Source organism: Pan paniscus, chromosome 11, assembly GCF_029289425.2.
Source record: "Pan paniscus chromosome 11, NHGRI_mPanPan1-v2.0_pri, whole genome shotgun sequence".
NCBI lineage: Eukaryota > Metazoa > Chordata > Mammalia > Primates > Hominidae > Pan > Pan paniscus.
In genome coordinates this window covers 47,078,710-47,102,719 of record NC_073260.2, presented here as the reverse complement: position 1 = coordinate 47,102,719, position 24,010 = coordinate 47,078,710, and the positions used below count along the sequence as shown (strand labels likewise).

Below are 24,010 nucleotides of genomic sequence, written 5' to 3'. Positions count from 1 at the left end.
AAGGTGTGCTCCTCCACAAATGAGAGTAAATGTATTAAAGACCCTTGCTATTTGAGGTGTGCTCCACAGATGGGACGCTTTAGCATTACCTGGCGGTTTGTTAGAGCGACATCCTGACCTACTGAATCAGAATCTGCATTTTAAAAAAATACACTGCCCTAACAGAGGATTTGTGTGCACACTTGGAAGTTTAAGAACCAGGGAAAAATAGTTTCTTTACTGGCCACAAGATTTCATTAGTCCCCATAGTAGTGTCAACTGAAAAATCATGAGATCTGCAAATTTAGAGAGACTATTTCTTAAAAAGGGTTACAGCCTGCAAAGTGGCCATCCTGACAGGCTAGGAAGCATAGTCTCAGGCAAAGCAGAAAGGCCCACACTTTGGAGGAGGAGGGGTTGGGGCAGGGATTTATGCTGTATGAGTGGGCTAGGTATACATATTCAACAGGTTATAGGAGGGGCTATGAATATTCACGAAGGGAGATGTGCTCACCTGTACTGAATAAAAATGCATATTACATGCATTCCATATTCATTTTGGGAAGCTGACTTAACATTTAAATGCATTACAATTAGGCCCGTACGTCAAAAGTTGAAGGAGGGAAGCAAAGGTACTTAAGTACACAGGCCTTGTAAACCTGTTAGAACAAGTCCATGGTTGGTGATCTTATCAAAAGAAAATTTTTGAAATCATTCTCTTGTCCTATCAAAGCCTGTGGAACAGGGGAATCAGTTAGCATCTGGTGGTGGATGAACTGCAATTATTTCAATATTGCTTATCTGGAGGCCAGTGCTAGTGAAAAAAATATTGTGGCAGTTAGAACATAGTTCATTCTTTTAAAAGTAGGGGGTATGTGACTTAACCCTTGCCTGGCATGGCCTTAGGTCTTGTTTATAATTTGGTATCTTATTGCCACAGAGTCCGTTCTGCAACTCTTACGATCTCTATTTTAACATTAATGCTGGTCAGTTGTTGTGTCTACATCCCAAATAGGAAGGGGTATAATGAGGTGTGTCTGACCTCTCATCCTGTCATGGTTAAGAACTGAGTTTTTAAGGTTTCTTTGGGGTCCCTTTGACCAAGAGGGAGTCGGTTCAGGTGATTGTGGGGGTGGGGTAGGATTTTATTTTTAGTTCTTAGTAGATTATTTATATAATCTGGGACTTCTCAGTGGTTAAATTGGAAAGTCAGAAGAGTCCAGATTGTGGGAGACATTAAATGTCAGTCCAGGGTGTTTGGATTTAACCATGAGGTTTCTTTTCACTATAGTGGAGGAGGAGGATTGGAACCTATGTACCAAGCTATTTTTTTAAGTGATTATAAGTGGTTGGATGGATTGGAGGTAGGAAAATTGGAGCTAAATTATTCAGCTATATCCATATGTCCACACTGTGGAGCCAAATTGCCTGCTTTCAAATCCTGTCTCTGCTATTGGCTGAGTGATCTTGGTTAAGTGAGCTCCCCCTTTCTGTGCTTCAGTTTCCTCCATGGTAAAATTATACCCAAGTTTTTGGGTTGCTGTGAGGACTAATTGAGTTAATATATGTAGTTCATTTAGAAGAGTACTTGCCTCATAATAGTAACTAACACTCATTAGTAGACCATTGACCTTTAAACTCGTGTACAGATTGACTTTAAAGGAAAAAAAATTCTTGCAAGCTTCTAATTCTGACAAAAAATTTTTATGTTATGAAGACAAACTTACAAATAATAAAACCACAAAGTGAATAAAATTCAAACAAATCCAAAATAGCTCAAACTAACATCATTAGTTGAAATACACAAATATTTTGCTCAAACTAAATAACTGCTATGAATAAGAATATGCAGATTTTCTTTTTGTGGCAAAATATACATAAGATTTACTATTTTAACCATTTTTGAGTGTTCAGCTCAATGGCATTAAACACATGCACATTGTTGTACAGCCATCACCACTGTCCATCTTCAGAACTTTTTAATCACCCCTAAACTGAAACACCATACCTATTAAACACAAACTCCCTACTAGCCACTCTGACAACTGCAGGTTCTTTTTTGAGTTCTGCATATCCAGCCTTTAATGATGACTTGGTTCTCTTACCACTTTGCTCTATCGGAAATACCTTGAAATTTTCCTTCATAGCTTGCTGTGACATTTGGTGTTCACTTGTCAGAAGCTCATTTATATTTATGGCTTTTTTTTTTTTTTTTTTTTGAGACGGAGTTTCGTTCTTGTCGCCCAGGCTGGAGTGTGGTGACACAACCTCAGCTCACTGCAACCTCCGCCCCCTGGGTTCAAGGGAGTCTCCTGCCTCAGCCTCCTGAGTAACTGGGATTACAGGCACCCGCCACCATGCCCAGCTAATTTTTTGTATTTTTACTAGAGATGGGGTTTCGCCATGTTGGGCAGTCTGGTCTCGAACTCTTGACCTCAGGTGATCTGCCCACCTCGGCATCCCAAACTTCTGGGATTATATGAGCCACCATGCCTGGCCGCACATCATTTATATATGAAGATTGTCTCTGTTCTTTTTTCTTTTTCTTTTTCTTTTTTGTTTTGTTTTTTGAGAGAGGGTCTCACTCTATTGCCCATGCTGAAGTGCAGTGGCATGATTATGACTCACTGCAACCTTCACCCACCTCCCATGCTCAAGCAATCGTCCTGCCTCAGCGACCCTCCACCAGCCAAGTAGTTGGGACTGAAGGCATGGCACCTGCCACTATGCCCAGATAATTTTGTGTGTGTGTGTGTGTGTGTATTTTTTGGTAGACATGGGGTTTTGCCATGTTGGCCCGACTGGTCTTGAACTCCTGGGCTGCCTCAGCCTCCCAAAGTGCTGGGATTACAGGAGTGAGTCGCTGTGCCCAATCTGTTCTTTTTTCCTTGACTTCTATATATAATGTAATTTGTAGGGGCATCAGTCTATGATGGTAAATGCAAAAGAAGCTGTGGTAGTTTCATGATACAGAATATACTTATATTAACATTTTAAATTAGCATTAAAACAAAATTTGAAACAAATTTTACAGACTTTATTAAGTCTTGGATTCTCAGTGTGAAGAATATAGAGTTAGATTATTCTGTGTAGAGATGGTATAAGGTCATAAGAGCATTGGTTAATGTAGTAGAATTAGAAATACAAAAGGAAGAATAGTTATGTGAGGGAGCAGAACGGATGGCAGTAAGTCCAGATGTCAGGCAAGTGAAGGAGTCAAGGATAACTTCCAAGGTATAGAGCCTGACATACCAAGGGAAATATTTTATTATTAACAAATGTAGGGTAATTTAGAGGAAAAGCAGATTCCAAGAGAAACCATTTGGTGAGCTATCAAGCTAGATCTACCTTGCAGGAAGAAGAGATATATGGTTAGAGGTATATTTTAAGAGTTACTGGCATAGAGGAGCTAAGGCTAATCATTTAGTGTTCCTGCAGAATGAAAGAATACATATTTAGGATAGCAGAAGTAAGAGTGTTAGGGTTTTCCTCTAATGTTGGAGACAAGAAGCTGACCCTAGATAGCAAATGAGAATTGGGATAATTATGCCCAAGAATCCAAGGAAGAGATGTTTTAAGCTGGCAGGAAAAGTCAACAGTATAGAATGTAGCAGAGTGTTTAAAGGAAATAATGGATGACAAAAAAAAAAATACCATCTAATACAATTATTAGCTAAAATTTCTTTTTTTAAAAAAGTTTAAGTTTTTTCTTTTTTCTTTTCTTTTTTTTTTTTTTTTTGTTGAGACAGAGTCTTACTTTGTTGCCCAGGCTGGAATACAGTGGCGTGATCTTGGCTCACTGCAACCTCTGCCTCCCATACTCAAGCAATTCTCCTGCCTCAGCCTCCTGGGCAGCCAGGATTACAGGCACCCGCCACCACTCGAGGCTAATTTTTTTGTATTTTTAGTAGAGAAGGGGTTTCACCATGTTGGCCAGGCTGGTCTCGAACTCCTGACCTCAAGTGATCCACCTGCCTTGGCCTCCCAAAGTGCTGGGATTGCAGGCGTGAGCCACTGCGCCAGGCCAACTAAAATTTCATTCTTTTTCTCAAGGAAAATATATTTATATGTTCTCAATGAAGACTGTCTGGCCATAGTGATGTTTAAAGAGATTTGCTATTTCTTTTTCCAATAAATCTCTTTCTTACTATAAAACGTTCTGTGGTGTTTACTTTTAGAAATTAAAGTTAGCTAATTGATTTTATTTTTTAATTTCTTTCTTTTTTTATTTTTTTTGAGAGGGAGTCTCGCTCTGTCGCCCAGGTTGGAGTGCAGTGGCGCAATCTCTGCTCACTGCAAGCTCCGCCTCCCAGGTTCACACCATTCTCCTGCCTCAGCCTCCTGAGTGGCTGGGACTACAGGCGCCTGCCACCACGCCTGGCAAATTTTTTGTATATTTAGTAGACATGGGGTTTCACTGTGTTAGCCAGGATGGTCTTGATCTCCTGACTGCGTGATCCACCCGCCTTGGCCTCCCAAAGTGCTGGGATTACAGGCGTGAGCCACCGCGCCTGGCCTATTTTTTAATTTCAAGACATCTTTTTAAATAATTTGAGAGGTATATCAGACATTTAGGCTGGAATTTCATGGGTCAGAACTCACATTGTAATTTTGCAAAGTACTCCTGTTATAATTTATTTGAAAGGTGTTTCTAATATGTGGAAATTTGGAAGTATAATTTGGTTACATATGTTTTTTGTTGAAATTAAAGATTGTGGGCTGGGCATGGTGGATCACGCCTGTAATCCAGCATGCTGGGAGACTGAGGCGGGAGGATTGCTTGAAGTCAGGAGTTTAAGACCAGCCTAGGTAATAAAGCCAGACCTTGTCTCTATGAGAAGGAAAAAAAAATTAGCTAGGCACAGTGGCATACCTGTGGTCCCAGCTACTCAGGAGGATCCTTTGAGCCTGGGAGTTCAAGGCTGCAGTGCACTATGATTACACCACTGCACTCCAGGCTGGGTGACAGCGTGAGACCCTCATCTCTTAAAAAGGAAGAAAGAAAAAAAAAAAAAGTGGTGGTGTTAGTAACCACACTGGTTTTGAGAAAATTCTTTTTAATTTTTTAATTTTTTTTTATTTTAATGGGGGAAGGTGACTTAATTGGAAGAGAGTAAGAGGGACAAAATGGGAATGCTTTGAGGAAAATGGGGTTATTAGATGAAACACGTGTTAGTAATTGGAGTGATTATTTTTGATATTTGCCTTTTAGAAAATCTTTTCAAGCCATACACCAATTCAATTTGGAAGGATGGAAGTCTTCAAAAGATCTGAAAAATCAGCTTGGACATTTAGAATCAGAACTTTCATTTCTAAGTACGCTTACTGGCATCAATATAAGAAATCACTCCAGGCAGACAGAAGACCTAACAAGCACTGAGATGACAGAAAAGAGTAAGCATTTTTTTTTAATCTAGACATAGTATGGAAGCTTACCTTATTATGCATAAGAAATTGGTTGTCATAATATTGAATTAAAATTCTACAAGGTAAGTATTTGAAAGTATGGTTGTGGTAAACTTGTTTACTCACATATCTTTTGAACATCACGGTGTTCAAAAAGCTGCCTGGGCCAGGCCCCGTGATCATGCCTATAATCCCAGCTTTTGGGAGGCCAAGGCATGCAGATCACCTGAGGTCAGGAGTTTGAGACAAGCCTGGCCAACATGGTGCAACTCTGTCTCTACTGAAAATACAAAAATTAGCCGGATGCGTTGGTGGGCACCTGTAATCTAAGCTACTTGGGAAGCTGAGCCAGGAGAATCATTTGAACCAGGGAGGTGGAAGTTGCAGTGAGCTGAGATTGCGCCATTGCACTCCACCCTGGGGGACAGAGCAAGACTCCATTTAAAAAAAAAAAAAAAAGGCTGCCTGAGATAAATATTAAAGAACAGACACAGTTTCTTTTCTTTCTTTCTTTTTTTTTTTTTTACCTTCTCCTTCCTGATGGAAAAGAACAGACACAGTTTTTATCATTAAGTACCTTAATAGTCAAGTAAATAGTAATAAGCGAATAATGATTATAAGAACAACAGCACCATTAATTTATACATCTTAGGAGTTGTTCAGCACTGACATGAAAGCTGGCAAGATAAATGTTTTAGCAGCTGGACCTTTTGCTGGAAGGAAGGTTTCTGGTCCCAATGACTAGATTTTATTGCCAAAGATCTGTGATGCACTAAGAGATAAAGGGAAGCTACTGCAGCTGTGCAACTGGATGTCAAGAACTTTGGTTGGTCAAGAATAACATTCCCAAAAGCAGAAATCATTTTTGGTGTGCTTTCTGACTTTTCCACTGAAAATTACCCTCATGACAGGGGAGAGGGTCTTGGGCAGCCACTGCAGGGAGACTGAATTACATGTAGAAACAGAGTGATGGAATTTGGAGACTTAAATTACTTGAAAGGAAGAGATGGAATGCAGAGAGAATAGAGAATGAGGATAGGCCAGTTATAAGACTTTTACTAGCTTAAAAGCCGCAGCATGAAGATTAGGCTTAGAGTCTTGACAAAGCTAATGTGGTTTGAATGGGAGATTTCAGACAGGGACATCACAAGAGTTGAAATGCTTTTTTCCTGTGAGTAATATGTGCTCATTTTAGCAAACTTGGAAAAATATAGAAATTATGAAGAAGAAATATCATTTTAAAGCCAGAAATCTAAGTAGTTATAGGAGTTTCTTGAAATTAATTGCAAGTAATTCAGCAAGAGTAATGGTACTGGAAGAGAAATATCTTGTTTTTTATTTTTTTGTTCTTTTTCCTTTGTTTTTTGTTTGTTTTATTTTTTTGAGATGGAGTTTTGCACTGTCACCCAGGCTGGAGTGCAGTGGCGTAATCAAAGAGCTTTTTGAAGTCATTATTGTTTTCCATAGCTATTAGTTGGGCAGACACAGTTTCTGTGGTGTGTTAATGAATGTAGCTGAAGCTAGGTAATCAAATGATCTTGATTTCCTTCAAAATAATCATGTGAAGAATGTAGACTTTATTGCAGCTATGCTTTTATTTCTCCGAACATTTTTTAGAACTTTCTTTTGGAATTTCCTTCAGTGCCTATGATGATTCTTTTAAATTCTCCATTTTGATTCTGTAAGAGTCGGTTTACAAACTAAGTAATGGAATTTGGAGTCGAAAATTAAGTGTTACTGCAAAGTAATGAGAGTAGGGTTGTTTTTTTTTTTTTTTTTTTGAGACAGAGTCTTCCTCTGTCGCCCAGGCTGGAGTGCAGTGGTGCAATCTCAGCTTACTGCAGCCTCCGCCTCCTGGGTTCAAGCAATTCTCCTGCCTCAGCCTCCCGCGTAGCTGGGACTACAGGCACGCAGTGCCATGCCCGGCTAATTTTTGTATTTTTAGTAGCGACGGGGTTTCCCTACATTGGCTAGGATGATCTTGATCTCCTGACCTCGTGATATGCCTGCGTCGGTCTCCCAAAGTGCTGGGATTACAGGTGTGAGCCCCTGCGCCTGGCCGAGAGTAGTATTTTAATTTATAATTTTTATTCTTGTCTTTTGATTAGCTTTAAATGTATGTTGTTAAAAATATGTAGATGGGCTTGATGTATGGATGGATTGTTTTGAAGGACTAATCCTCTTCTGCTGTCTGTGAACTTTGTTAAAAATGCACCCTTACTCATTATTTAAAAATAAAAATCAGGCCAGGTGCAGTGGCTCACACCTGTAATGCTAGCACTTTGGGAGGCCTATGTGGGCAGGTCACTTGAGGTCAGGAGTTTAAGACCAGCCTGGCTAACATGGTAAAACCCCATCTCTACTAAAAATACAAAAATTAGCTAGGCGTGGTGGAGTGTTCCTGTAGTCCCAGCTGCTCGGGAGGCTGAGGCAGGAGAATGGCTTGAAGCTGGGAGGCGGAGGTTGCAGTGAGCTGAGATTGCACCACTGCGCTTCAGCCTTGGTGACAGTGAGACCCTGTCTCAAAAAAAACCAAAAAAACAAAAAAAAAGGCCGGTTGTGGTGGCTCACACCTGTAGTCCCAGCACTTTGGGAAGCCGAGGCGGGTGAATCACTTGAGGTCAGGAGTTCGAGACCAGCCTGGCCAACATGGTGAAGCCTGTCTCTACCAAAAACACAAAAATTAGCAGGGCGTGGTGGGGCATGCCTGTAGTACCAGCTGCTCGGGAGGCAGAGGTTGCAGTGAGTGGAGATGGTGCCACCACACTCCAGCCTGGGCAACAGAACGAGACTCCATCTCAAAAATAACATAAAATAAAATAAAACAAAATAAAAATCAGTGTGTTCAAGTTAAAAAGTACTGAACTGAAAATTTATCATGCTATATATTTATATGCAATTTATGTATGCATAGTATTCATCTATAAAGAAAAAATAAAGCCTGGACATAAAGAAAAAATAAAGCCTAGAGATTGGACAGATTAGTAAGTCTCTCTCTGTCTGATTTCTTATATGCAAAATAAAGTGGTTGCTGTAGATTATTTCCAGGATTCCATCTGCATTTTTTCTTTACCGCATTTTTGGCACATTTATTTTTATGGACAAAGCCCAAGGTCATCTAGATTTTCTCCTATATTCTAGGAGTTTTATAGTTTTGTATTTTATATTTAGATCTGTGATAAATTTTCAGTTAATTTTTGTGAAAGGTATAGTCAGTGTCTAGATTCTTTTTTTTTGTTTTGCATATGGATGTTCAGTTGATCCAGCACCTTTTGTTAAAAAGACTATTCTTTCTCCATTGAACTGCCTTTGCTCCTTTGTCAAAGATCAGTTGACTGTATCTGCGTGAGTCTATTTGTAGACTTTCTCTTCTGTTCTATTGACCTATTTGTATACTCTTTCACTAATACCATACTGTCTTGATTACTGTAGCTTTATAGTAAGTCTCTAAATCAGGTCGTTTAAGTTCTTAAACTTTATTTTTCTTGAGGTTTATTCTGGCTCTTCTGAGTTTTTGCCTTTGCATATAAACTTGATAATCATTTTGTTGATATCCAGAAAGTAACTTGCTGGAATTTTGATTGGATTGCATTGAATGTACTGATTAAAGTTGGGAAGAACTGACATCTTAACCATAGTGAGTCTTCCATAGCTATTTGTTTAAACAATTCCACATCTAATCCACGATTAAGCATTGCATCTATCTGTTATGTCTCTTTAGTCTCCTTAATCTGGTCATTCTTCTCTGTCTCTTACGACATAGACATATTTGAAGACCACTTGTATTATAGATTGTTCTTCAATCTCTTTTTTTTCTGATAGTTTCCTCTTGATGACATTCCTGTGCAATTTTGGCAGGAAAACTATGAAAGTGATGTTTTGTTCTTACCAGTACATCTAATTAGGAGGCAAATTATGTCAATTTGTACCATTCTGTCTTTTTTTCCTAACTACTTATTGAACAAATCTTTAACCAGTCTTCCTATTTTGAGCCCCAGGTTCACCTCCCGTAAACGTACTTGGTGCTGCTGACTCATAATACCCGTCTCGTATTCTGCTATGTAACTGAACTTGCTTCTGGGTTTTCCTCATTTGCTGGCTTAGGTTTCAGTTTTCCTGGCTCTACCAGGTCACTTTCATTTGTCCATGTGCTATCTAATGCATCCATCTGATTTCCAGCTTCCCAAATCTGATTGCTCTTATCTTCCCTGTTCCCTTTATCCTTGTAGAATCTTGCCCTTCTAAAAGTAACGTCATTAGCAAAACTAGATGACTACGTAAAGTCAGGATAGTGCTTACTTACCTCTTGGGGGTAGGGAATAGCCTGGGAAAGGATATGAGGGAACCTTATAGGTTCTGTAAAATTCCTGTAGTATGATCTCAGTGGTAGTTACCTGAACAACCACATGTATAAAAGAAATATTGAGCTGTATACTTAAGAATAGGGCATTTTATGCATTCAAATGTATGCATGTTATATCTCAAAAATATCACTGACATTTTAGTGAAGTTTTGAGAGATGGCAGAGGTGAATGCATGGATTCAATTTACTGCCTTTAAGAACTAGATAGTGTTGAAAAAATAAAAACCATTGAACAGTTAACATGACTCAAATTTGTCTAGGGTTATACTAGTACATTTCTACTACTTACCATAACTTTTGGTATAGTTGAAAACTTGGCCGGGCGCAGTGGCTCATGCCAGTAATCTCGGCACTTTGGGAGGCCAAGGTGGGTGGATCACCTGAGGTCAGGAGTTTGAGACCAGCCTGACCAGTACGGTGAAACCCTGTCTCTACTAAAAATACAAAAATTAGCCAGGCATGGTGGTGCACACCTGTAATCCCAGCTACTCGGGAGGCTGAGGCAGGAGAATTGCTTGAACCCAGGAGGTAGAGGTTGCAGCGAGTCGAGATCGCACCATTGCACTCCAGCTTGGGCAACAAGAGCAAAACTCCTTCTGGAAAAAAAAAAAAAGAAAACTAGAAACACAAGTTATCATTAATTTTATTTTGCAAAGATAATCAATTTGGTGTACGTTCTTCCAGAGTTTTTCAATGTAATTGCTAATGCACACTTTCACACATATACCCACATGTATTGTAGATATTCACACAAAATTAAATAATACGCATTTGAAGAAAATGGCTATTTGCAAACAAAATATTTGTTTTTCTGCTTTACAGGTATTAGAAAAGTTCTACAGAGACACAGATTATCAGGAAATTGCCACATGGTTACATTTCAACTTGAATTTCAGATTCTGGAAATTCAGGTAAATTAAGAAGCATGTTGTGATAACAGAGATACTTCTGCTATGAGATAAACAATTCCCACACCCCAGCCTTCAACAGTGGTGGAGCTGAAGAGGAGTTCATGAGCCAGGGCCCCCCCATTCATAGCACATTTGTGCAAAGTGGTACATTTTCAAAATTTCAGGTATTAATAGCCCAGCAACTGCATATGGTAGGGTTGTTGTGAAAGCCAAAGGTGCTTTATTGAAGGACAGGTAGCAAGATGCTCCTGGGCTTCTAGTGCAATTCCATGAGGTTGTGGGAATAGTCCTGGGTGTCATCAGTAGTTAGGTGATATGCCAGCCATCTAATATCTATTAGTTATCTATTGCTGCTTAACTAGTCTCCATAATATTTAGCATCTTAAAACAACCCAAAATAGGCCAAACATGGTGGCTCACACCTGTAGTCTCAGCATTTTGCGGGGCCAAGGCAGGAGGATTGCTTGAGCCCAGGAGTTTGAGACCAGCCTGGGCAATGTAGTGAGACCCTGTCTCTACAAAAAAATAAAAAATTAGCCAGGCATGGTGGTGCGCACCTGTGCTCCCAGCTACTCCGGAGGCTGAGGTAGAAGGATTGCTTGAGCCTAGGAGGTCAAGGCTACCGTGAGCTGTGATTGTGCCACTGTACTCGAGCCTGGGTAGCAGAGTGAGACTCTGTCACACACACAAAAAAACCACCAAAAATACAATTATCCCTCAGTATCTGTGAGGGATTGGTTCCAGGACTCCCTGTAGTACCAAAATCCACGGATGCTCAAGTCCCTTCTATAAAATCGTGTAGTATTTACCTATAATGTACACACATCCTCCTTTGTACTTTAAATCATTTCTAGATTACTTCCAATACCCAATACAATGTAAACGCTATGAAATAGTTACTATAGTATATTGTTTAGGGAATCATTATGAGAAAAACAACTTGTACGTGTTCAGTACAGATCCAACCATCTGCATCTGTAGATTTTTTTTTTCAAATATTTTTGGTCTGCAGTTGGTCAATCTATGGATGTGGAACCACAGATAGGGAGGGCTGACTATATTTATTAATTATCTCACCTATTTTGTGTGGGTCAGGAATTTTGGAGCCACTCAGTTGGGTGTCCTTGCTCAGGGCCTCTCATGAGGTTGTGGTCATCTGGGACCACAGCCATTTGAATGCTCCTTGGGGCTGGATGATCTTGTACCTCGTATTGAACTGCTGAGACACAACAGAGGGAGGAAGACCCCTTTGGCTAAGACCTTCACATAATATCAGGAAGCAGGAAAGCGAAAGCAGACAGAATGATAATAAGTAACCCCACTGGCCAGGGTGCAGCAGAACAGGGCTCAGCCACCTTCAAAGGCTGACTCCAAGAAAAGTTGAAAGCCAGACAAAGCAGTTGAAAGAGGAGAAAGCAGTTTCAACCAGTTGGTTTTGCCAGTTGGGCCAACAGGGAATGTGTGCAAAGAGGAGGAACAGAACAGGGAAGGGCTGTCAGGCTGCATTGGCCTCAGCTCATCAGATATCTAAAGTGGTGTAGAGTAGTTGTTGTAACTGAGTCCTATGGACAAGCTGCCTGCTTATATTCAGGGTCATGTGCCAGGATTCCTTATCCTTTTCATCAGTGTCCTTAGCCACAAAAACAGTCCCAAGTTTCCCATTTTGTATGAGACAGGACTTGGTTATGGAGTCAGGACTTTTCCTTATTCTTTGTCAGATAGCCACTCCCTAACTAGTCCCAAGGATTTGGTACAGTTACCTGGGTTTGGAAGTTTTGCTTCTCTTTGCAATCCAAGTCTCCATTTGCTATTACTGGCTCTGGCAGGCTGAGGATGGGCTAGGGGTTGTCTAGACCCCCTCATTTGATGGCAAAGCTCCCAGCCTGTACTCGTCTTAGAGTATCACTCTCACACTGCCAAAGTGACCAAGAAAAGGTGTAGTGTAGCATTGCCTAGGCCATTTGAGCAGGATACAAAACACATTTCAGCATGTTCAATGTGTCAGGGGCATGGGTGGTAAGTGGCTCTAGGGGACTGACATTGTTCCCATATGGGCACCAGGCCTTGGGGATGTACAAGGTCACCAAGGAGATATCACATGACCACAAAGATCATTTGCTGAAGACTCAAGCAGAGAATGGACCCAAATGGATTGGTATCATTTAGGCTGGACAACCTGTGCCACCACCCCAGGCTTTTCCTTTAGGTGGCTCAGGGACTCCTGGATGTTGTCCCTTTGTAAAAGGTTTCATAGTCTAACCGACTATATTTTCTTTCTTTGTGGCTGATGTGAACTTGACCTGAGAGTGGTAATCTACTGAATGCTCTTCTGTATGCTGGCATCCATTAATGGGCCAGGCCTGCAACCCATGGCAGGTTGGTGGAATCATAATCCTATGGTCCACTTCCGTCTTCGAAAACATCTGCACTCTAGTATATATGTCCAGGAAACTGCTCAGGGGAATCCTAGCAGCCTTGCGGTCTTGCAGGCTTTTTCTACTGTAAGAGTTCATTTCTTTCACAGTTGCCTCATAGGTTATGCGGAGAGAAGCTCCATTGTGGGCAGAATTAGTCTTGTCCTTGAGAGGCTTGTCCACAAATCCAAGTGAAAAGGGAAAGATTATCCTCTGACATTGAGGTGAATGAGCTTCTTAGTGGAGTTATACCTTCCAGGATGGGTTGTACCCTAAGATTGATTGGTATGCTCCTTAGTGGGGCTATGGCCTGAGACATAACATAGGCTATAATATCCAACATAGACTACAATATCTTCACTTTATTTAAGTTGCATACTTCAGTCACCTTAAACCTCTGATGGAAAGTATCAAATAGTAATTTGATGCCTTCCTGAGTCAGATAAGGATGAGGTCACCATGTAAAATGTTGCGGGAAGTCAGGGACCCCAAATGGAGGGACTGGCTGAAGCCATGGCAGAAGAACATGGATTGTGAAGATTTCATGGACATTTATTAGTTCCCCAAATTAATACTTTTATAATTTCTTATGCCTTTCTTTACTGCAATCTCTAAACATAAATTGTGAAGATTTCATGGACCCTTATCACTTCCCCAATCAATACCCTTGTGATTTCCTATGCCTGTCTTTACTTTAATCTCTTAATCCTGTCAGCTGAGGGGATGTATATCACCTCAGGACCCTGTAATAATTGCATTAACTGCACAAATTGTACAGCATGTGTGTTTGAGCAGTATGAAATATGGGAATCTTGGAAAAAGAACAGGATAACAGCAATTGTTCAGGGAATAAGAGAGATAACCTTAAACTCTGACTGCCGGTGAGCCGGGCAGAACAGAGCCATATTTCTCTTCTTTCAAAAGCAAATGGGAGAAATATGGCTGAATTCTTTTTCTCAGCATGGGACATCCTGAGAAAGAGAATATGTGCCTGGAGGTATGGGCTTATAAACAGCCCCCCCGGGGCGCCTGTCTCTTATGGTTGAGACTGCAGAGATGAAATATACTCCAGTCTCCCATAGCGCTCCCAGGCTTATTAGGAAGAGGAAATTCCCGCCTAATAAATTTTGGTCAGACCAGTTGATCTCAAAACCCTGTCTCCTGAAAAGATGTTATCAATGACAATGGTACCTGAAACTTCATTAGCAATTTTAATTTCGCCTCGGTCCTGTGGTCCTGTGATCTTGCCCTGCCTCCACTTGCCTTGTGATATTCTATTACCCTGTTAAGTACTTGATGTCTGTCACCCACACATATTCGCACACTCCCTCCCCTTTTGAAACTCCCTAATAAAAACTTGCTGGTTTTTGTGGCTCGTGGGGAATCACGGATCCTACCAACGTGTGATGTCTCCCCTGGACGCCCAGCTTTAAAATTTCTCTCTTTTGTACTCTGTCCCTTTATTTCTCAAGCCGGCCGACGCTTAGGAAAAATAGAAATGAACCTATGTGATTATTGGGGTAGGTCCCCCGATAGTAGAAGACATTTCTGATAATGTGATATGCTCCTAAAGAATGACAGCTGCCTGACCAGAGTCATTCCTAGCATGAACTACCACATGGTTTGGCCTGCTGGGCCTGGGCAGCCACCCCAGGGCAGCACAGACAGAACAGAAGCCAGACAGTGGATGTCCTGCCACTTAGGTCCTGCAACCCCTGCTGCTGTGGCCACACTCTGCCTCCTAACAGACAGTGTTGGCACTGACCCAGACCTCAACAGTATTTTAAGCCAATATTCTCATCCTCATGTCATGAAAGCATGATTGAAAATTTTGTGACCATTTGATAATGGCCTGAGATTATACTGTTAGCTCACATGCTGAATGAATTAGAATCAGTTGAGCTGTGCCTGACAGAAAACTTAAAAATAAAGGTACTAGAAGTGTATTTCTCTATTACTTAAGTAAACTTGTAAGTTTTCAAGGGCTAATATGGTGGTTTTATGATAATCAGGTTCTACCATCAGCCATACATGGCTTCAAGTCATGGCACAATGATCACATTAGCATTTCAGGTATCAGGAAGAAGTTGGGCAAAGAAAGCCTCGCCTATTCTTTTAAAGGACACTTTCTGGAAGTTGTACATTCATCATTTTCACTTATATTCTATTGGCCAACAAGTTCATGCAAAGGATGCTGGGAATTTAGTCTTTGTTATGCTTGGCCATATGGCCAGTGAAAAACTGGGGCAAGAAAAAAGTATAAATAGAGGGGACTACTAGCAGTTTCTGTCCTATATGCTTTAGCGGATGCAGGGGGAAAAAAGTCTAAGGAGAGGAACTGTAGATATCTTCTTTGAAGGACATAGAACCTAGTAATTGCTGAGTATCTAAAGACACGTGAGTTGTCATTGTTTAAGTTTTAAAGTATGTATGTGTTTTGGGACTGATTGGTTTTACTAACAAAGTGCTACAGAAAGAGTGTGTTCTCCCTGGCTGTGTTAAGAACTCTCACTTTCTCTCTGAGCCTTTTAGATTTTATGATTCTTCTTGAAGACCAGGACTGGTAAACAAGGTGTTGGAAGAAATTACAGACAGCTGTGGAATCAACAGGGTTTTTGGAATCAGTTGTGTGAGAGGCACCAAGAGTTCTTACTTGGGGAGGGAAAAACAAAGGACTATCTCGTTTCTCTTTATTGCTTACAATTCTGATATAATAACTTGATGAAAAGTTTTTGAAATGTTTATTATTTAATGGTAAATTCTAGCATATTCTATACCAACTTGTGTATGTATGCCTTTAGAAACATATCTAGTAGAATTGCTGGGTCAAAGGAAACTTACAAATTCTGATTGATAGTGGCAAATTGCCTTCTAAAATAGTTTTACCATCTTACATACTGAGCACATTTTTACATTTTTACTGTGAAGACTGATAGAAAAAGAAATGACACAGCAACCTTGTGTGTTCTAAAACATTTTTTAAAAATAAAATTTCCACTAGAGGGAGAGGTTTAGCTATCCAAAAATTAAAAAGTAATCTAAATAGTAAAACCCTCAATTTACAGAATATTGTTGTAATAAAGTTATATTAATATAATATTTGAACTAAACATGACCTCAAATCATGTTAATAGAATGTTAGAACAAAGTGATGACTTATAGTTTGTCTAGGTCAACCCTATTATTTTATAAGTAAATGGATCCAGAGAGTTTGAATGATTACTCATGTTGGTGCAGCTATTGTTGTCCAAGGTGGTTGGGACATAGAGCTCTGTTGGCCAGATTTACTTTCTGGTGTTCTTAGTACTACATTTGTGAAGAGTTGTAAGGCCATCAGAATTAACATTTATCAGCTTTCCATAATCCAAGCAATATAGTCAATTAGATTGGTAGGAGTTTGTGGGGAAAGTGGCAGGTTAAGTATGTTTCCATAACTTCTGTCCCAATGAAATGAACAAAATTATTCAAAAAATAAGCAATTTTTTTAAATGGAAGAGAATACAATTCCATTATCACAGGCGCCAAAGAAAATCTGTTTGATATTAATGACATTTGAGTCTAAACACTGAAATCCAATACAGGGTGCTTCATGAGAGATTTGTAAGTTTCACAAAGTTAAGCTGGCCACATTGGCTCACGCCTATAATCTCAGCACTGAGGGAAGCCAAGGCAGGAGGATAGCTTGAGCCCAGGAATTAAAGGCCAGGCTGGGCAACATAGCGAGACCCTGTCTCTAAAAAATATATATATTTTTAAATAAAAAAGAAATTAGCCAGGCTTGGTTACTTACATATATAGTCCTAGCCACTTGGGAGGCTGAGACAGGAGGATTGCTTGAGCCCACAAATTCAAGGTCACAAAGAACTGTGATTGAACGACTGCATTCCAGCCTGGGCAATAGAGCAAAACCCTGTCTCAAAAAAAAAAAAAAAAAAAAAGGACCAACTTAATGGCAGCCTTTTCCTAAAGATCTCTACCCATAATCCTTCAGTTGTAGAGGAGAATGAGAACTGTGGGCTTAAGTGGACCATAGTAGAAAGGAATGTGGTGCTGAGACACATGTAGGGGCTTTGAGGTCAGATTGTTTATAAGGTCTCTTCCCTTATTTACCAACTGGGGAGAATTGACCTAGTTAGCAGTACCACAAACAGGGGAGAGATGGAAAAACAATATTTTGAAGTCAGCTTTTGAGTTGTTAAACAGGATTCTATAACCCAACAAAAAATTTGTTTTTGCCTATCCTAATGGGTGAAAAGCTGAAATCTAACATGTATCTACACATACTTGACCAAGAGACCAGATGTGCTCCTGAGATTTTTGCTTTCCTTTTCCTTTCTTTCCTTTTTTTTCTGGTAACAGTTCTATTGAGATATAATTCACATACCATATAACTTACCAGTTTAAAGTGTACAGTTCAATACTTTTTTTAAAGATGTAATTTATTTGGAATCCAAGCTTTGTTTCACAAGTTTATTATTTATTTTTATTATTATTATTGTTATTCTTTTTGAGACTGAGTCTTGCTCTGTTGCGCAGGCTGGAGTGCAGTGGCACGATCTTGGCTCGCTGCAACCTCTGCCTCCTGTGCTCAAGCGATTCTCCTGCCTCAGCCTCCCGAGTAGCTGGAATTACAGGCGCCTGCCACGACGCCTAGCTAATTTTTTGTATTTTTGGTAGAGACGGGGTTTCACCATGTTGGTCAGGATGGTCTCCAACTCCTAACCTCAGGTGATTCACCCGCCTCTGCCTCCCAAAGTGCTGGATTACAGGCGTGAGCCACCGCGCCCGGCCAGTCTTTGCTCATCTTATAGGTAAAAATGGCATCTTATCGGCCAGGCGCGGTGGCTCCCGCCTGTAATCCCAGCACTTCAGGAGGCAGAGACGGGGGGATCAGGAGGTCAAGAGATTGAGACCGCCTGGCACGGTGGCTCACGCCTGTAATCCCAGCACTTTAGGAGGCTGAGGCGGGTGGATCACGAGGTCAGGAGATCGAGACCATTCTGGCTAACACGGTGAAACCCCTTCTCTACTAAAAAATACAAAAAAATTAGCCGGGCATGGTGGCAGGCACCTGTAGTCCCAGCTACTCGGGAGACTGAGGCGGGAGAATGGCGTGAACCCGGGAGGCGGAGTTTGCAGTGAGCCGAGATCGCGCCACCGCACTCCAGCCTGGGCGACAGAGCGAGACTCTGTCTCAAAACAAAAACAAAAACAAAACAAACGAGATTGAGACCATCCTGGCCGACATGGTGAAACCCATCTCTACTAAAAATACAAAAATTAGCCGGGCGTGGTGGCGGGCGCCTGTCGTCCCAGCTCCGCAGCTTTGGGGAGAATGAGGCAGAAGAATCGCTTGAATCCAGGAGGCGGAGGTTGCGGTGAGCCGAGATCGCGCCACTGCACTCCAGCCTGGTGACAGAGCAAGACTCCGTCTCCAAAAAAAAAAAAAAAAGGCGTCTTACCTTATTGTTTTAATTTACAATTATTATTAGTGAGATTGAACTTCTTTTTTTGTTTTTGTTTTGTTTCTGTCATGATTACTCTTTCCTTTTATTTGGTGGCATTTCATTTTGCATATTTCAAAAGTATTTTTGTCTTTTTGAAGTTTACTGTGCTTTGATACAGAAATTTTTATCTTTATTTTAGAATAAGGAGAGATTATCTTCTGCTGTTACTGACCTCAACATAATAATGGAGCCCACAGAATGCTCAGAATTAAGTGAATTTGTGTCTAGGTAAGCTATTTTACAAACTTACTTTTGTAGAGAAAAAAAGTAAATTTACACTTTACAGTTTTAAGTTTACCTTTTCCTCTTGTTAGTAAATAGGTCTTCTCTGAAAGTATAACACCACTGTTGTGCTTATATTTAAGCCCATATTCTCTATATCTATCATTCTTTCATTTAGTTTATATTTATTGCACATTCACTATGTGCTGGGTATTAAAATGTGAGCAAAAAAAGACACAATCCTCAGTCCTCATGGAATTGACAGTCTAGTGGAGAAGTTAGATATTAATCAAATAATGGCAGAAGTAAATATAAAATTATGGCTATGTTAAATGCTACAAAAGAGAGTTACATAATGCTGTTGAAGTATATATCAGGAATTTTTGTTTTTTATTATTTTTGTATTTTTTTTTTAAATTAGAGATGGGGTCTCACTATATTGCCCAGGCTGTTCTCAAACTCCTAGGCTCAAGCAGTCCTCCTGCCTTAGCCTCCCAAAGTGTTTATCAGGAATTTGACTAGCAGAGAGAACATGAAATCATTTCCTGAAGCTTGAACTGACATCTGAAAAATGAGTAGGTGTGAACTAACAAAGAGGGAATAACTTTGCTGAGCACTGTGCCAGCAGGGAGCATGGTGTCTGTGAGTAATTGACACAGGGCCACAGTGACAGGTGGAGGCAAGAGCCTAGGAGAATGGTGTAAGATGAGGTTAGGAAATTAGGTAAGGTCCATACTACTGGGAATTTGGTATAAAGAGTGTTATCACAGTCCCAGGACCAAGTGAAACTATTGAAAAGTTTTGAGCAGGGCCTGAGGAAAGCAAAAGTGTGGCATCCTAGAAAGAATTATTCTGGATACTATGGGGAAATGGAACGAAGGGGTGCAATCATTGATACAAGTGAGTCAATGACTAGTCTTTTAAAACAGTTCAGGCAAGAGAAGTTTGTAGTTTGGACTGAAATGATGATACTTAGCTAGATGGATTTGGGGGATAATTAGGAAGCAAAAATGAGTGGGCATGGGATTGCTTGAGTAAAAGGGATTAGAGGTCATTCACAGGGGATAACTCTTTGATTATGGTGGTGCCGTCTGCTGTTAAGGGAAGGTTGGAAGAGGACCATTGTCAGGTGAGATTATGACTTTATTTTGGACATATGGGACTTGAGTGCCTTTGAAAACACTGAAATAAAAATGAGAAAGAGGCAGCACAGTAGAGGTGGGGGTGGGAGATATAGAACACTGGAATTATCTTCTATTGGGTAGGAATTAAAGCCTTGAGCAGGAATGAGATTGCCTATGAAGGAATATAGAGTAGAACTAGAAAAGGCCCTAGAACTGAGCCTTGAGGAATTCTAAAATATACTGGCTGAATAGAAGGGAAGGATCCTGCAAAGGAATTAGAAAAGGAACTGTTTGAGAGGTAGGGAGAATACCAAGAATGTGTTGTGTCATGGCAGAGATCACATATTTCCTTTTGTTCAGACCATAGTTTGGAAGTAGCATCTGCTATTTGGAAATTACAAAAGGAAGAGTAGTGAGATATCTCTCTTCCTGTAATAATGAGCATATTATAGTTACTTAATAAATATTTAATCCCAGCTTTTTGGGCAATTTTTTAGACTGGGTTCCCATTTTGTGGAGAGTGACTGGTATTTTAGAAAGGGTGCTGAACATAGGTCAGAAGACCTGGATTTTATTCCAGATTCGACTACGTGTAAGTTACCTCTCTTTTTGGAGTTTCTTTCTTCTTTATCTCTGCTGTTATGCAATTTAAATGTTATATGCCTAATTATGAATTTATTTTTAGTTTTTCATTATAGATCTGTAGTTTTTCAGACAGGATTGGTATCTTTAGGTTTTGAAAAATTTTTAGTCATTATTTTATTGACTCTTGCTTCTACCTTGATCTTCCCGTATCACAGTCTACCTTCACTTTAAATAGTAAGCATTTCACATGTACTATAAGAACAACAGTATACTTTCCATTTATTTTCCCTCAACCATTGTATTATTATTTTCATACAATTGTCATATACTTTTACATGTTCCAAATGTCTCAGGGCATTGTTACTATGTTTGCCTTAGACTGTCAATTATTTTTTAAAGCAATTAAAAATAAGACAAAGCTTGTTTTGTTTTGTTTTTTTTGAGACGGAGTCTTACTCGGTCACCCAGGCTAGAGTGGAATGGCATGATCTTGGCTCACTGCAACCTCTGCCTCCCAAGTTCAAGCAATTCTCCTGCCTCAGCCTCCTGAGTAGCTGGGATTGCAGGAATCCAGCCACCATGCCCAGCTAATTTTCTTTCTTTCTTTCTTTCTTTTTTTTTTTTTTTGTGCATTTTTGGTAGAGACAGGGTTTTACCACATTGGCCAGGCTGGTCTTGAACTCCCGACCTCAAATGATCCACCCACCACAGCCTCCCAAAGTGCCAGGATTACAGGCGTGAGCCACCGTGCCTGGCTGACAAAACATGTTTTTGTATATTTATCTTCATTTTTTCATTTCCAACATTCTTCATTTCTTTATTTCATTCTTCATTTCATTTGATTCAGATTTCTAACTGCTATGCTCCTTCTTCCTTAAGAACTTCCTATAACTTTTTTTTTTTTTTTGAGATGGAATTTCGCTCTTTTTGCCCAGGCTGGAGTGCGATGGCATGATCTCAGCTCACTGCAACCTCTGCCTCCCGGGTTCAAGTGAATTTCCTGCCTCAGCCTCCCAAGTAGCTGGGACAACAGGTGTGTACCACCACACCCGGCTAATTTTGTATTTTTAGTAGAGGCGGGGTTTCACCGTGTTGGTCAGGCTGGTCTCAAACTCCTGATCTCAGGTGATCCACCCGCTTTGGCCTCCCAAAGTGCTGGGAATACAGGCGTGAGCCACCGCACCTGACCCTTTAACATTTCTTACTGTGCTTGTCTGTTGGCCATAATATCTATCAGCTTTTGTTTCTCTGGAAAGGTCTTAATTTTGCCTTCATTTTTTGAAAGATATTTTTGCTGGCCATAGAATTCTGAGTAGACAGGTTTAAAGATAAAAAACATATATCTTTAAACATACTCTTTCATAATCTGGATTGCATAGGTTGTGACAAAAAGTCTGCGGTGATTGTTATCTTTATTTTTCTGTATTAGTGTGTCATGTGTGTGCTTGGGGCAGCCTTAAGTCTTTCTCTTAATTTTGTGTTTCTGTAGTTTGTGCTATGTTTAGGGTATATTTGTGTGAAAATTATCAACCATGTCTTTTAAAGTATTTATTTTGCCCTGTGTCACTCTAATGACACATATGTTAGACTATTTGACATATTGTCCCAGCATTTGGATGCTCTGTTCTATTTCTTTCATGTCTTTTTTCCTTTGTGTTTCAGTTTGGATGATTTCTATTAACCTATCTGCAACTTCGCAGTCTTTCCTCTGTTGCAGTACTGTCTGCCATTGGGCCCATTTAAGGAGTTCTTTATCTCGCTTGTAATGCTTTTTATTTCTTGTGTTTTCATATTCCCTTGTATGAATGTACCAGAGTTTGTTTATTCATTTACCCATTGAAGGATATCTGGGTTATTTTCAGTTTTTGGTGAATATAGCATATTATAGTTATATATATATATTTTTTTTTTTGAGACGGAGTCTCGCCCTGTCACCAGGCTGGAGTGCTGTAGTATGATATCAGCTCACTGCAACCTCTGACTCCCTGGTTCAAGTGATTCTCCTGCCTCAGCCTCCTGAGTAGCTGGGATTATAGGCACGCACCACCACACCCAGCTAGTTTTTGTATTTTTAGGAGAGACGTGGTTTCACCATGTTGGCCAGGATGGTCTCCATCTCCTGACCTAGTGATCCGCCCACCTCAGCCTCCCAAAGTGATGGGATTACAGGCGTGAGCCACCACGCCTGGCCTATGTATACATTTACGTAGCATATTATAGTGTATAATATAGCATATTATCTTTATATATGTGTGTATGTATACACACGCATACACATGCATTCATGCTGCTACAAACATTCATATGCTATAAATATGTATATTACACACACAAACGTACATGTATATGCTGCTGTGAACATTCACTAGAGGTTTTTGTGTGAATGTAAGTTTTCTTTTCTCTAGGGTACATAACCAGAAGTGGAATTGCTGAGTCATATAAGAGTATGTTTAAATTTATAATAAACTGCCAAACCGTTTTCCAGAATGACCATACTGTTTTGTATTCCCACCAGTAATGTGTGAGAATGTCTGTTAATATTTTTGTGAATTAATTTCTGATGGTCACCTAATTTTAGATGTAATAGTCCCAGGAATTTATTGTTAGAATAAAATTTTGGAATTTTTATCCTAAATTTCTCTTTGTGTTCGCTTTATACTTGAGAAGGAGACATTTGGAGTTATTTTTGTTTCCTGACTACTTTAGCTGAAATTGAAATGGGTTACTGCCAACATTTTATGAAAGAAATCCATGACATCTGTTTTACATTTAGTGAAGTTTGGACTTTGCTTAGGAAAAATAGATAAATTACAGTCATTCTTACAGCTGTGAGAGCCAACACCCACACCCACACACAAAATTTCTTTCTATATGGAAAACTCTTATGTGCTGTAGTACAGTATCCTTTATGAAGATGCAAATGGAAGAATGAAGGAATTGTGAATTTTTTAAAGTTCATTGTAAAAGAACAGTCTTTTCTTCTGTGTGTATGTGTTTAAACTTGAGTCATCACAGCTTTTAAGATTATTTTCATGGCTTACTCCCTCATCACATGATTAAGAGTTTATTTTTTTGCTCACTTGTTTGATGGAGAACGAAATATCGTGTCACTGTGGCCTTTAAGCGTGAATGAACTAATTTCTCCTCTTTGTAGGCCCATACTCTTTGGAAAACAATTTTTTTCAGATGTTTAAATAATTTTTAAAATAGTTATTAGACTGACTTTTAACACATAATCTCCAGTGTTCCCTATAAACTACATGCTTATGCAGCTTTGTGTTAATTCAGCTATTATTTTATGTTCTTTGTTTTCAGTGAATCTACTTGGTTTTTTTGTTCACTATTGCCCAGGCTGGTCTCAAACTCCTAGGCTCAAGCAGTCCTCTTGCCTTAGCCTCCCAAAGTGTTTATCAGGAATTAGACTAGCACAGAGAACATGAAATCATTTCCTGAAGCTTGAGCTGACATCTGAAAAATGAGTAGGTGTGAACTAACACCT

The 24,010-nt window shown here is 39.9% G+C and overlaps 1 protein-coding gene across 5 annotated transcripts in view; it reads left to right on the top strand.

Annotated features, from left to right (window-relative positions):
• Positions 1–24,010, top strand: part of CENPP (centromere protein P) — a 295,833-nt gene that overhangs the window by 1,339 nt on the left and 270,484 nt on the right. For 4 of the 5 annotated variants that reach the window (XM_003807840.7, XM_034967713.3, XM_063594332.1 and 1 more), the window contains exons 2-4: positions 5,192–5,373; positions 10,571–10,659; positions 18,720–18,808. In XM_003807840.7, coding sequence (XP_003807888.2) covers positions 5,192–5,373; positions 10,571–10,659; positions 18,720–18,808 — 360 coding nt within the window. The remainder of the gene's footprint in view (positions 1–5,191; positions 5,374–10,570; positions 10,660–18,719; positions 18,809–24,010) is intronic. The other variant, XM_034967714.3, reaches the window with a different exon arrangement.